Source organism: Capra hircus, unplaced genomic scaffold, assembly GCF_001704415.2.
Source record: "Capra hircus breed San Clemente unplaced genomic scaffold, ASM170441v1, whole genome shotgun sequence".
NCBI classification, from domain to species: domain Eukaryota; kingdom Metazoa; phylum Chordata; class Mammalia; order Artiodactyla; family Bovidae; genus Capra; species Capra hircus.
The window spans coordinates 232,967-247,843 of record NW_017189752.1 but is presented as its reverse complement, the minus strand read 5'-3'; the positions used below and the strand labels follow the sequence as shown (position 1 = coordinate 247,843).

Here is a 14,877-nt window from a genome sequence, read left to right as displayed (position 1 = left end):
ATTATTCCTTAAACATCTCTTATCCCCACCCCCCTTCATCTAATCCCCTGTGACTTCAAAGCAGACTTCTCCCAGCAGGCACCAGAATGAAAATAAATCCCTCTGCATCACAGTCACCTGTTTAATAACGCCTATTCTTCCTTGTTCTCAAAGCAAAAATTCAGGTTTGTGTTTGACCACTGCACCCAAGTACACAGCTTCTCAAGACTTTTTTAAAAAGAAACAATTCATAGAAATACCACAAAAACAACTGTGGTGGAACACAATTGGATTCTGGAAGGTTCCCAGTGTTCTGCTCCTGGTCTGGTGCTGGTCACACAAGTGTATTTTGTGAATATTCACCAAGCTGTACACAGCTCCGTATGAATGATATACTCTGAGCCTTAGGTTCTTCACTTGTAAAATGGGGTTAAAAATCTCTACTCCAAAAAATAAAAAAAACTATTCCACAGGCTTAATGTTTCTCAAAAGCGTTGTTTTTTGTTGGTTGAAAGAATGTCAAGTGGTTGGCACCTGAGACCATTCAGCAAAGCTCAGCTCCCTCTTTCTCCTGGCATGATTGGATTCTGGGGTCCCATCTTCAGAAAGACAGGGTTGCCCACCACCCCTGGCACCTTTCCTCCCCTTCACTGACCTTCATGCCAAAGGTGAATATGGTAATGATGATCTTGAAGATCAGCGCCAGGGCCAGCTGCCAGATGGCCGTGTAAACCCCAACCCCGGCTGGCCGGTCAGGGATGTCATCCACAGGCCGCGTCATGTTGGGGTCGTTGATGTAGTCACACAGCTGGGAGGACTCAAGGGCCCCGCAATCATTGAAGAGCTCGGAAATGAGCTCACTTGTGCTGCGGCGTGTGTAGGGGTTGGGGTAGGCAACAATGGCGGTGATGGCAGTCACTGCGATGACCTCCAACACTGGGTACTTCCCTAGCTTGGTGGTCTTGCGCCTCCGGCACCAGGCGATGTTGCAGCGGATGAAGAGGGTCCCCCACAAGCCCCCGAAGACCCCAAGCAGGATGAAGGGGAAGAGCTCAGCCATGTACCAGGGCGTGTGATACTCCACGTAGAAGAGGACAAGGCGGCTGTTCCCGAATGGATTGATGGATCGCAGCGTGAAGGCTGCCACCAGGGCCGCAAAAAAGGACCGCCACAGGGTCTTTAACGGAAAGTAGTAGCTGACCTACAACCAACGAGTGAAAAGTAAGAGGCTGATAGACAAAAGAGCTGCCCCAGGGCCCCAGACCCACTGATCAGCAGCCCCCTGCCAGCATTTGCCATGAAAGTCACGTTCAAATCAAAGATGGGAGGAACTTACTTCCTCAATCAGTGGTGTAAATAAGGCCCAAACACACGAACAAAGATATTTTAAAGGACTCTGTCTAAAATTGGAACAGATACCATTTAAGGTGCATTTGAGCTATTTTAAAAGAGAAATGCGAACACTGTATCATAATTCTGTTTATGGCAGAGAGCGCCTCCTAAAGGAAAATCAATCTCTGATTTGATTCTCTAGACAACAGAGCCTGGGTTGAAACTCCTGGCTCAGCAGATGTATCTGGAAGGTGCATGAGTTAAGAATGGTTTTTACACTTTTAAATGGTTCAGGGAGAAAAAGAATCTATATATATGTAACTGAATCATGGTGCTATACAGCAGACATTAACACAACATTGTAAATCAACTATACTTTTTGGGGAGAAAAGAATATTTTGAGACGTGAAATATTCAAAAGGAGGACAATATCTGGTGACAGTGATAGAAAATTCAAACTTTAACATTCATAAGGAAGGTCTCTTTGGAAGACAGCCAGGCAGCGCACGTGCATGTGGCCTGCTGCACCCTCCAAGCTACAAGGGCTGAGATCAGTGGCTGGGACCGGGCACCGAGACATGCAAAGCCTCAAGTATTTACTGTCTGGCTCTTGACATACAACATGGGCCAAGCGCTGGACTAGATCCATTCCAGTGGCAAAAAAATAAAAATTGTTTATTCATTACGTTGCTTATGGAAGAGAAAGGAGACCAAATCTCCACCCCGCCCCCTCAAAATCACACTGGCAATTTTTAAAACAAGACTTAAAAAAAAAAAAACGGTATTTCACGGAGAATACTGTGGCTCCTTCATGAGTTGTAGGAATCTCTCAATCCTCCTTTGGATCCAGTCCTCAAGGGGGTTGAACAAGAACACCTCCTGCCTTGCTGACCCCCCATGTGTTTCTCCCCACAATGTGTTCCTCAGTGCTCAGAACCATGGGGCCCCTCCACTGCCCATGCTCACCTCTTCCAGACTGAAAAGCACACCCCCAATCGGGGCACCAAAGGCCACAGAGACCCCGGCAGCAGCTGCGGCTGACAGCACCTGTGAGGCAAAGAGCTCCCGTCAGTTCCAGGTCTTTCGGGAAAGTCAGCAGGTGCAGGTAAGCCTGGAGAGGGCGGGGCTTCACCCTGAGCATGCTCACCTCACGCCTTTTGCCCTCGTTCTTGCTGTACTTGGAGAAAAGGCTGCTGAAGAAGTTGCCGCAGCAACAGGCCACGTGCACCAGCGGCCCTTCCTTGCCCAGGCTCAGGCCTGAGGACACCACCAACACCAGCGTGACAGTCTTGATCAGCAGGGTCCACTTGCCCAAGTAGCCCCTGATGATGAAGCCACTCAAGATGGTCTTTATCTGAAACACAGGACGGAGAAGGTGGGGGAGTTAGCCGCCTCAGTGCCTCTGCCAGGAAAATAACACCTGCCTCCTCCGAGAAGCATCTTTCAAGCTGAGATTCACTAAATTGTATGGAACAGAGGCTGCTTTCATTGGTAATTTAGCTATAATTTGATATTATAATTTATATTAATGCATACTTTTATACATTAATGGAACCCTCAAGACAATTCACTGCATAGTAAATCTTAATAATTCCAGAGTAATGAGATCATTCAAGGAATGAATAAGTAATTATCAGTCTAATTTTATGTATAGCATTTTATCCTATGCAGATTACCCTCTGTTGTGTTAAAGATACATGTATCTATTTTTTTAACAGATTAATCATTTTAATCAAACAATCACAAATCATTAAATGATTGATGAACACATTGTCAATAATGGAGCAAACAGAAATCCTGATGCATGTATCTACTGATTTTAACTGTTAATTTTTGACTACTGAAAGATGGCCAATATAGAGACATCTGGCTAGCTTTGTTGCAAAGCAAATACAATAAAATATCAATGGAACTTTAGATAAGGGTTGGCTAACTATGGCCAGTGGGCCAAATCCAGACCACAGCCTATTTTCATATGACCCACAAGCTAAGATCTTTAAAACCTAAGCTTTTAATCATTTTAAATGTAATATGAAAACAAGGTAAAAGAAGAGGGCAGCAGAGAATGCGATTGTTAGATGACATCACTGATTCAATGGACATGAATTTGAGTAAACTCTGGGAGACAGTAAAGAACAGGGAAGCCTGGCATGCTGCAGTCCATGGGATCGCAGAGTCAAACACGACTTAGCTGTTAGTGAGAACAGTTCCTCAATTTTGCCTCTTGACTCACAAAGCCTGGGCTTCCCAGGTGGCGCTAGTGGTAAAGAATCTGCCTGCAATTTAGGAGATGTGCGTTTGATCCCTGGTGGAGAAGATCCCCTGGAGGAGGAAATGGCAACCCACTCCAGTATTCTTGCCTGAAAAATCCCATGGACAGAGGAGCCTGCTGGGCTACAGTCCATGGAGTCACAAAGAGTCGGATATGACGGAACATACACGCATGCGCTGGATACAGAAGCATCACCAACGGATAAATAACATTTTATCTTCAACTTCTCCCACAATTGGCTGAAATGAAGTGAATGTTTACTGCCTAGCTAGCAATTTACAAGCCTGTAATCAGAGATTCATTAGACACAGAGTGAGCCAGCCAATGAAATTTGTGGTCAGTATCCATTTTCCCATTGTATAATGCATAATGGGACAATCTCAGCTCTTGTCACCGTCAGGATGTTTATATAACATCAAAGTGCCTCCTAGTGGGCATTGTTCTGCCAAGAAATCAGTTTCTTGAATAGCTATCTCAGTCCTTCTTGAGCTTGGTGCTCAACAACATCCTCTGGGGACTTAGAAACCAAGGAGGACTAGTTAATCCCCTCCCCCAGAAATCTGATGTAATTGATCTGAGGTGTATCATGGGCACAGGGGGTTTACAGACCCCACAGTTCAGTTCAGTCGCTCAGTCGTGTCCAACTCTTTGTGACCCATGAATTGCAGCACGCCAGGCCTCCCTGTCCATCACCAACTCCCAGAGTCCACCCAAACCCATTCTAAAAGGCAGCCCAGGTAGAGAGGCACTGTTCCCATCCTGAGAAGAGCAATACAAGTATTCCTAATTTCTCACTATTTAAGGGCAGTCCTGAAATACTCTTTGGCTTTTCCTCAGCTGTAATGCTAATACTGGAAATTTTACAATGGGTTTGAATGGGCCATTTTCATCTCAGGAATTACTGACAGAGATCTGTTTTTCTTAATTCAAAGAGAAAGACCAACGGTGAGCAATCATGTGGGCATCTGTTTGAAAGAAATCACCAAGCTCCTTCCTAGAAAACACAAGGGAGGTCTTCCAGCTCTCTAATCAGATAAACTAGCCTTTAACTAAAGGCACACAAACTAGCAGTGGTTAAACTGGTCTTTAACTAGTGGTAGTGGGCTTATTTGAGCCTGTGCTCTGGGGAGCCCATATCCCTTTATTTAAGGGATGTTTTATTATGCCTGCCACAATCCTGCCCTTTTGTATTGCCTAGAATAAAATTATCTATAATTTTTTGTCAGTTAATGTGGGTTTGGACCCAAGGGTACACTTGAAGAGCATGATACCATTTAGAAAATTATAAGCATCTAAATTACCTGAGCCATTGCCAGCCATGACATGTGGTGAACTGAACAATGTGAGAGGTATTTCATAATTCTTGAAAGTGACTGAATAAAACTGTCATGATCAAATTAGGGATTAAAGAAGGCAAATTTGTTCCCAGCAGATGCCAAAATCTAATCACTCGCTTTAATTTGAATTAATAGAGACTGAATCAAGCAGGGCTTTAAGGCAATGTATTGCAGCACATTTGTGACTTGATGATGGTAACTTTAAAACCTCTGTGCTGTGTGCTGTGCTTAGTCACTCAGTCGTGTCCGACTCTGGGACTCCATAGACTGTAGCCCGCCAGGCTCCTCTGTCCATGGGATTCTCCAGGCAACAATACTGGAGTGGGTTACCATTTCTTCCTCCAGGAGATCTTCCCGACCCAGGGGTCAGGACCTGCATCTCCTGCATTGCAAGGCGGATTCTTAACCACTGACCACTGCATCCCAGATCACCTCCTATGATGGGAAATCTATTTCCTAAAAAAGCTCATTTAGTGTCTTTGCCGAAATGAAGATCAGCTCGGTATTTCAAACTGAGTGGAGTTGGTTGCGTAGTTAGTTGGATTTTGACTGGAAGGATGTTATTTGTACCCATGAATGATTTCTTTGCATTTACTTTTTACTCTCCTCCTTTCCTCCAAGAACTGGGGTAAATGTTAGGAATTTCTAGCTCTACTATAATAACAATGAAAATTTGCCACTACTGAGTCATAATAACTAAACTTCAATGATAAAATCTCCATTGGGTTCCTAACACTTGAAAAAATTATTGTGAACTCTTTTATAAATAGAGACATGAATCTGTTACATACTATATACAGCTGAAAGCATTTTCATGTACCTACTATCATGTCAGTTCAGTCCAGTTCAGTCACTCAGTCGTGTCCACCTCTTTGCTACCCCATGAATCGTAGCACGCCAGGCCTCCCTGTCCATCATCAACTCCCGGAGTTCATTCAGACTCACGTCCATCAAGTCAGTGATGCCATCCAGCCATCTCATCCTCTGTTGTCCCCTTCTCCTCCTGCCCCCAATCCCTCCCAGCATCAGAGTCTTTTCCAATGAGTCAACTCTTTGCATGAGGTGGCCAAAGTACTGGAGTTTCAGCTTCAGCATCATTCCCTCCAAAGAAATCCCAGGGCTGATCTCCTTCAGAATGGACTGGCTGGCTCTCCTTGCAGTCCAAGGGACTCTCAAGAGTCTTCTCCAACACCACAGTTCAAAAGCATCAATTCTTCAGCACTCAGCTTTCTTCACAGTCCAACTCTCGCATCCATACATGACCACTGGAAAAACCATAGCCTTGATTAGACAGACCTTCGTTGGCAAAGTAATGTCTCTGCTTTTGAATATGCTATCTAGGTTGGTCATAACTTTTCTTCCAAGGACCAAGCGTCTTTTAATTTCATGGCTGCAGTCACCATCTGCAGGGATTTTGGAGCCCCCAAAAATAAAGTCTGACACTGTTTCCACTGTCTCCCCATCTATTTCCCATGAAGTGATGGGACCAGATGCCATGATCTTCGTTTTCTGAATGTTGAGCTTTAAGGCAACTTTTTCCACTCTCTTTCACTTTCATCAAGAGACTTTTTAGCTCCTCTTCAACTTTCTGCCATAAGGGTGGTGTTATCTGCACATCTGAGGTTATTGATATTTCTCCTGGAAATCTTGATTCCAGCTTGTGCTTCTTCCAGTCCAGCGTTTCTTATGATGTACTCTGCATATAAGTTAAATAAGCAGGGTGACATTATACAGCCTTGACGTACTCCTTTTCCTATTTGGAACCAGTCTGTTGTTCCATGTCCAGTTCTAACTGTTGCTTCCTGACCTGCATACGGATTTCTCAAGAGGCAGGTCAGGTGGTCTGGTATTTCCATCTCTTTCAGAATTTTTCACAGTTTATTGTGATCCACACAGTCAAAGGCTTTGGCATAGTCAATAAAGCAGAAATCAATGTTTTTCTGGAACTCTCTTGCTTTTTCAATGATCCAGCAGATGTTGGCAATTTGATCTCTGGTTCCTCTGCCTTTTCTAAAACCAGCTTGAACATCTGGGAGTTCACGGTTCACATATTGCTGAAGCCTGGCTTGGAGAATTTTGAGCATACCCACTCCCAAGTTTAGGACAGAAGAGCAGGAACCTGTGAACACCTTGTCTTTGCTTTCTCAGTGGACTCTTCCAATCATTTCCTTGCCTTTCCTGAGAGCTGTAGCACATCTGGGTATGCCTAAACAGTATGCTTGTTTCATACAGGCTGTTTCAGAGCCTCTACAGAAATGGAACCGTACTTCACATATTCTTCTCTAACTTACTTTTTCCACTTATATCACTTTTTTGAACTTTATTCACATCAATGTGTTCCTTGCACTTTGTCACACAGGAAACAATGCTGAACTTGGTATTTGACTCATTTTGGGCTCAGCTGTCATAAATGAAGATGCCATCTGTGGATGAACATCAGGTCCACCAGACACCCTCCCAGACAGAATTCCCTGTCTATGAGCTGGACCATGCACCTATGGTTCTTGGAAGAGGAAGATGGTATCCCCACTTGCAACACCTTTTATTGCTGCCTTCAATTTCCCACCAACTTCCCACTACCCATCTCCTTATTTTGACAGGCAGCTTGAGTCCAAAAGCACCTGTTGCTGGGTACTGGGGTCAGAAACTAAGATGCCAATAATCTGTTTTCTTTGTCTCAATATCCAATAAAATGCAGTCAGTTCTGCCCAGACACTTGTTTGGAAAACACAAATTTGTTCCAATATGATTCATGCATCAGGGCAGAACTTGAGCATGATGCCAATTTCGCGTCTGTTTCTGCACGATTTCCTCTGAGAGAAACACAAGGCAGAAAACTGCAGCTGCCAAACTGAGCCAACACACAAGCACACGTCTCGGACTACTCCCAGCTTGCATGCACACTAGGGCAGTATTCATACATTCCTTAACCATTTAACATGTGTCAAACTGTGCTACTGGTTCTGTGTGGTTCCCATCTTTTTTATGTGCCACCAATGAGGTTTCTGGGCACTGTGCCCCTAACTCCATCTTCCCAACAAGCTCTGCGGTTTTGGTGATGCAGTTTCACATCGCCCTATGACTTGGCATGCATATGGTACATTAGGAAATTCCCAGGTGGCTCAGTGGAGACATGAGTTCAATCCCTGGGTGGGGAAGATCCCCTGGAGAAGGAAAAGGCAAACCCACTCCAGTATTCTTGCCTGGAGAATCCCAAGGGCAGAGGAACCTGGCGGGCTACAGTTCATGGTGTCACAAAGAGTCAGACACAACTCAGCACGCACACACAGTGCATTACAGCAGCACTGGCTGTACAGAGCAAATATGTTGGTACTGCAGCTTATTTTTTAGGTTCATCCAACAACGTGTTAATATAAACTATCCAAAATTCAGCATGAAATTGCCTTCTTAAAACATCTTTTCCTGGAACAAGATAATGCTGAGCTTTCCTTTCAACAATCCTTTAATTACCCCAGCCCTTCCCATGAACCGCCCGGACCAGCAGTGCTGTTGGCGGCGCTGCCAAAGACTGTGGGTCTGCTGCCATGACCGCTCACATCTTTATAAACTCAGCATCTCCACTATGGGAGCTGCTGAAGCACCAACTTGAAGGAGAATGCAACAGCAGTGATTAGAGCGATCGTCTAAGAACTTTAAAAATGATTTCTGGCTCAAAGCTGCACTGTCTGGGTTTTTCGGGAATTGGCTCAATTATGGTTTTTCGAACCCAGCAGATCCTCCGTGGTTTGAAGTTTAGTCCCGGGCATTCTTCCTGATCGATGAGGTCACTTCCCTCATGCTCTGGTTACCAGAAAGAGCTGAAAATATTTATAAGAACTCTAAACTCACACGGGTGCATTCACAGCACATGTACTGAACATGGAATTTACTTTTTAAAGATTGCTATTATCCTCTCACAAGCAGAGCAAAAATGTGGCAAGGGAGTTTAATCAATAAACTTTCTGAACACCAAACTTCCACTGTTGCCCTTTTTCACATCTTATCATTGATATACTTGCATACGTGCATGCTCAGTTGCTCAGTTGTGTCCGACTCTTTGTGACCCCATGGACTATAGTCTTCCAGGTTCCTCTGCCCTTGGGATTCTCCAGGCAAGAATACTGGAGTGGGTTGCCATGCCCTCCTCCAGAGGATCTTCCAGACCCAGGGATCGAACCCGAGTCTCCTGCACTGGCAGGAAGATCCTTCACCACTGCACCACCTAGGAAGCCCTAAATGCACTTAAGGGTTACTATAGGACCATGCCTGCATGTGTGGTTAATGAACTCCGATTCCACAGGCTTTAAAACTTCTACCTGGTATGCAAAGACAAGAATTGAAGCATCTGAGAATAAACAGAGCATAAATCCTGAAGCCAGACAGCTGGGTTCAACTCCCAGCTGACCAGCTTAGTGACCTTGGGCAAGTTACTTAACATCTCTGTACTTCACTTTCCCCAACCATCAGATGAAGAATAAGAGTACCGACCTCATAGGCTCTCTGTGAGAACAAATGAGTAAACAGATGTCCAATGCTGGGAACCACACTTAGCACCTAAGCGCCACGTAAGTGCTTGCTCTTCTAATAATTGGCACAAAAAGCCAGTCCCCACTCACCTCGGGTATACCAGAGCCACAGGCATATGGTGCAAATACTCGTACCAGGGAGACAGCCAGAAATGCAAACAGCAATGCCCACAGGATATACATTAGGTAATTCAGAATGTAAGCACTGGCACCCTAGACAAGACACAGAACAAGAAAAGACACGTGAGCCACTGCAGACCCAAGCAACACGCCTACCCCTCTAGAATGAGAGAAGACCCTCTGACCTGACTGGGCAGCTTCTCACTTGGTCCTGTGTCAACAAAGAGGCAGGTTAGTTTTATCAGCTGTTGCTATTGCTACAACGGTTCACACAGACACAGCACCAGCTGTTTTTCCGGGAGCTGTGTACACACATCTTCCACCAGGTGACACCTCAGCAGACCTGGAAACTGTGAATGAGGCTTGGTTTGAATCACTCTGTGCGCTCGAGTTAATAAAAGGCATGTAACAGAAAATTCTGCCTTCGAACCCCCAGAAAGTTTGTTTGGTCTCGTCTGCAGTGGATCAGCCTCTTTGCTTTGGTGAAGGCCAAACCCACGCTGTGATTAAAACCAAAGAGGAAGTGTGTGAATTGCCTTTTTTAAACTTTTTATTTTGTATTAAGGTATAGCCTATTAACAACATTGTGACGGTTTCATGTGGGCAGAGAAGGGACTCAGCCATACATATATCCATTCTCCCCTAAACTCTTGTCCCATCCAAGGGGAACTGCATTTTAGAATACTGCTACTCAGATGTGGACCCTGGACCGGCAGCATCACCTGGCGTGGACTGGAAATGCAGTCTCAGGCCCTGCTCCAATATTCCAAATAATCTGATGTGTGGGGAACACCTTCTGAACCAACAACACAGACTGGAGTCTTTGAGGCTGAGGACCTGGTGTGCTGGGCAGAGACTACGATTCTCTAGGCCTCAGCTTCTTGCCACCATCTGGATCTGTCACATGATGAGCAGGAAAAGCCAGAGTGCCTCTAAGCCAGGCCACTGACACGGCCATACGTGTGCCTGTAAAACACAAAAACACGCTCCAGGAGATAGCTCTAGCCTTAACAACCAGAGATATTCATTCACACCTGATGTGGTGAGAAATCAGGAATACATTTCACCCAGAGAAAAATGGACTTTTCTGTGACTAAAAATAACATCTCACCTTGGATTCATAAATCTTGGAGATGGTCGAGAAGCTGGATGGCCATAGTTCCCCCCAAACGTGGGAGCGAAGAAACCAAACATGGCGGCCAGCCAATTCAGCCTGCCTACCTCCATCCATCCAAGTGAGAATCTATTTTTGGAAGTGATGGAGAGCACTGAGGATGTGTGAAATTTCAAGAGCCCATCAACTTCAGAGCTTTGACAGAATTCATTTTCAACTCCACTGAGAAAGGTTGAGCAAAATGGCAAAGTGCATTCCAGAAGTCTGCAACAGAGGTAAATCAACTGGACAAAGGAGAATGCGGGAGCGAGGAGGGGAATATGCATCTTCCAAGAACAGTTATTTGGTGAACGGTCCTCACAGAACCCTAACGTGAATCCTGGCAACCTAGCTCCCTATCACCTGGGTTTCTGATCTGTCGATGACCCTTAGTCATTGTGGCAACCACTGAACTCAGTTAAAAATTAACTCTTTTCCTGGACAAAGATTTGTGTGGATCTGAAAGTCAGAGTGCCATGAAGGCTAGCGCCTGGTCTGTGCTTCACTGCTACAGCCCCTAGGCTGGGATATTCCCGTTGCAGAAGGCCCACAAACATCCTCTCTGATGTGTTCCTAAGATGCATTGGAAGATGATAACTGTCTCCACAGGGAGACAGCACTTCTCATCTGCTAGGAGGGCTACGATCCAAACCAGGTTAACAACTGGGGTCGGTGAGGATGTGGGAAAACTGGACCCACATACGCTGCTGCTGGAACGTAAAAAGGTGCAGCCACTTTGGAAGACTGGCAGCTCCTCAAAAGGTTAAATATAGGGTTGCCATGTGACCCAGGAATTCCCCTCTAGGTATGGACCCCAAAGCAATGAAAACATGTCCACACAAAAACCTGCAGATAAGCTTTCAAAGCAAAGTCATTCATAAAAGCACAAAAGTGGAAGCAACATGTGTTCCTCAGCTGCTGAGTGGAGAAATGCCATGTGCTGTACGCAGACAATGGCATGTTATTTGGCCATGAAAAGGAATGAAGTCCCAATTTACAGTATGACACAAATGAACCTGGAAAACATTATGCTAGGTGAATGAAGCCAGGCACAAATGTCCATGGATTGTATACTCCATTTACAAGAAATGTCCAGAATAGGCAAATCTGCAGAGATAGAAAGCAGATTAGTGACAGGTACAAGGTTTCTTTGGGGGTGATAAAAATGTTCTAAAATTAGATCAGGGTGATGGTGGCACAAATGTGTGAATATTCTAAAAGAATATTAGCATATTCGTGTTGATGAATATTAATTCATTAATATTAATATTGATTACACAGATTAATGTATACACATAGAATATCCTCTGGAATACGAATTACATTCACTAAAGCCATTTTTCTAAAACAATATCTTTTCTCCTTAGTTAGAAGTAATAAAAATCAACCCTATTTCTTTAGCATGATCAAAAGACCAATCTCGGTAAGAAAAATAAAACCAAATACCAGGTTTTAAAAACTACATACATTGTACACATGAAATAGTGGGGAAGGACTTTCCAATTGAAGTTTGAACCCTAGAGCTAGAAAAAAAGCCGAGTGGGAAATGGTACTCATATTAGCCACAGATGAAGGTCAGAACAGAAGGTGAGTGCATGGACATTCCCCAACACCAGCCAGGGAGCTCCCAGCCAGGACACACCCACGCACTCACCTCTGACTGATTCACCAGCAGCTCCGACCACTTCTGCCACAGGGGACACTTGTCCCTGTCCTCAAACGTGGTCTCATTGGAAGTCCAGCAGCACTGCTCATGGCTATACCAGAAGGCGGACAGGCAGATGCCCTCTTTCAGGTCGGTCATCCAGTCGACAGCGAGATCGATGACCCCGGCCAGAGTGCCTGGAAGAAGCAGCAAAAGCCACTGAGATGGAAGCCGGCTAGACCTGGGCAGCACGGAAGGCAGGCAGAGATGCCCACGCCCTGGGCTGCCATATGCCCCAGAAGCCTCTTTCAGCAGTCTTGAGGTCACCTGAGCATGTGGCAGGGCCCATGGTGTGGCAAAGGTGGCACCCAGCCCACTGAGACACAAAGGCCAACGATATAGAGTCCTCGGGGGGCTTCGATCACACAGGAGGGAGAGACCTGCAGAGCAGAGTTCACTGCAACCCCCTGGGGCTTTCAGAACCCAGCCCTTATAAGTTTTAGAACTAGGGTACCAACACCCAATAAAAGATGGAACCCCCTCAGCGACTTCCAGGGCAGGATGCTGGAATCACAAACTTATCTCTCCAGAAAAGACAATTCAGACAAAATGGAGAGAAATCAACTATGACAGCCTCATCATTTCAATCAAGTTTTATATCCAAGTGGAACCCAACTTGAAAAATGTCACTTATTAGAATCTTCTGAATTTTTACATTTTGGTTGAAGGACTGAGGAGCAATATAAGTAAATAACTACTCTAAAGGCCAATAGAAGCGGGATAAAATAGAGTGCGCAGTGAGTCACAAAAGGCCATCTTACTAGAGTAATCCATTCCAGTCCTTTGCGAAGGCAGAGAATACTCTCAAGCTACCAAAGTTTTCAAACTTTTACTAGCCTTTACTATAATATTATTTCCCTGCCAACATCAATACCAAAGGTAGCCATACACCAACAAAAGGCCCCCTGGCCCTGTCACTCTCCTGTTGCATCAGCAGTCACCCACTGTTCTTTCCAATACTGCCCAAATCCTCAGCAGCACACAGGCTCTTTCCTCAGTCTCCGAGTTTCTCTCCAGGCTCCTCTCTCTCCACCACTATCCCCACACGCTGCCCACGACATGCTCCTGAGCACACCAGGCCCTCCTCTCTGCACTTCCTCAGACAGTGCTGCCCTCCCCAAACTGGGCAAGCTCCTATTTATCTTCCAGATCCTGGCATTTCCATCACCTCCTTCAGGAAGCCCTCCCTGATTTCCTAAGTCTGGGCTAAGTATATTTCCCAGGCATCCCACCATCCCCATACTTATTACATCCTGATATGACTATATTTATATATGTGTGTGTATACACACACACACACACACACACACACACACACTCTGACTAGTCTATAAGTGGGGCAGGGAGAGAGTCTCTTGTCTGGTTCATGTGCCACCATGGGAATCAGGCCAGGCATCCAGATCCTGTGTCCCCTTTAAGTGGGCAAGGGCCCCCAGCCTTGTCCACTGTTGTATGCATGTCAGGTGTACAGCTGGAACTATATATCAGGTTGAATGAATGAAAGCAGTGAATGAATGAAAATCAGAAAACTCAGGTCCGTCCATTCCCTCAAGGGCTACTTACTGAGCACCTACTTACTATGGAAGTAAGCTCCACACCCTGGGGTACAGCACTGAACAAAGCAAACTCAGGTCCCTGACCTCACGGAATCACACCTCTTGCAGGGAGAAAGACATTAGACTAAACAAGTAAGCAAGGGGGCTTCCCTTGTAGCTCAGTTGGTAAAGAATCTGCCTGCAGTGCAGGAGACCCAGGTTCGATTCCTGGGTTGGGAAGATTCCCTGGAGAAGGAAATGACAACCCACTCCAGTATTCTTGCCTGGAAAATCCCATGGATAGAGAAGTCTGGAGGGCTACAGTCCGCGGGGTTGCAAGAGTTGGACATGACTTAGCTACTAAACCACCAAGTGAGGGGCTCTGACAACAGGTGTAAGTGATGGAAAAAAGAATACAGTGTGCTCCAGGGGCGGCCACCCCCCACAGTGGTGCCGGAGAACAGGTCCTCAAAAAAGGCAAACCAAGAGTCACCATCTGACCAAGGAATTCTACTCCTCGGTGTCTGCCCATGAGAAATGAAAACATATGTCCTCACAAAGATGTGGGCACAGATGTTCAGAGCAGCATATTCACAAAAGCCAAAAAATGGAAACAACTCATATGCCTGTCAACTGCTGAATGGAAGAACCAAATGTGGTCCACCTAGGATGGCAACAAAAAGGAATGAAGTATGGACACATGTGACAGTGTGGATGAGCCTTGACAACATTATGCTTAAATGAAACAAGTCAGAAAGGATCACATATTATATGATTCCATTTTATGAAATGTCCAGAATAGGCAAATCTACAGAGAGAGAAAGTAGATCAGCAGCTGTCTAAGACTAAAAAGAGGCTGAGGGCACTGCGGCTGATAGCTAAAGGATAGGGAGGTTCTTTGGGAGCTGGTGAAAATGG

General features: G+C 45.3%; 1 protein-coding gene across 2 annotated transcripts in view; it reads right to left on the bottom strand.

Moving 5' to 3' along the window:
- Positions 1-14,877, bottom strand: part of CLCN4 (chloride voltage-gated channel 4) — a 69,792-nt gene that overhangs the window by 18,807 nt on the left and 36,108 nt on the right. For both annotated transcript variants that reach the window (XM_018044721.1, XM_018044722.1), the window contains 5 exons: positions 12,374-12,561; positions 9,537-9,659; positions 2,459-2,665; positions 2,278-2,358; positions 635-1,180 (listed from right to left, as the gene is read on the bottom strand). In XM_018044721.1, coding sequence (XP_017900210.1) covers positions 635-1,180; positions 2,278-2,358; positions 2,459-2,665; positions 9,537-9,659; positions 12,374-12,561 — 1,145 coding nt within the window. The remainder of the gene's footprint in view (positions 1-634; positions 1,181-2,277; positions 2,359-2,458; positions 2,666-9,536; positions 9,660-12,373; positions 12,562-14,877) is intronic.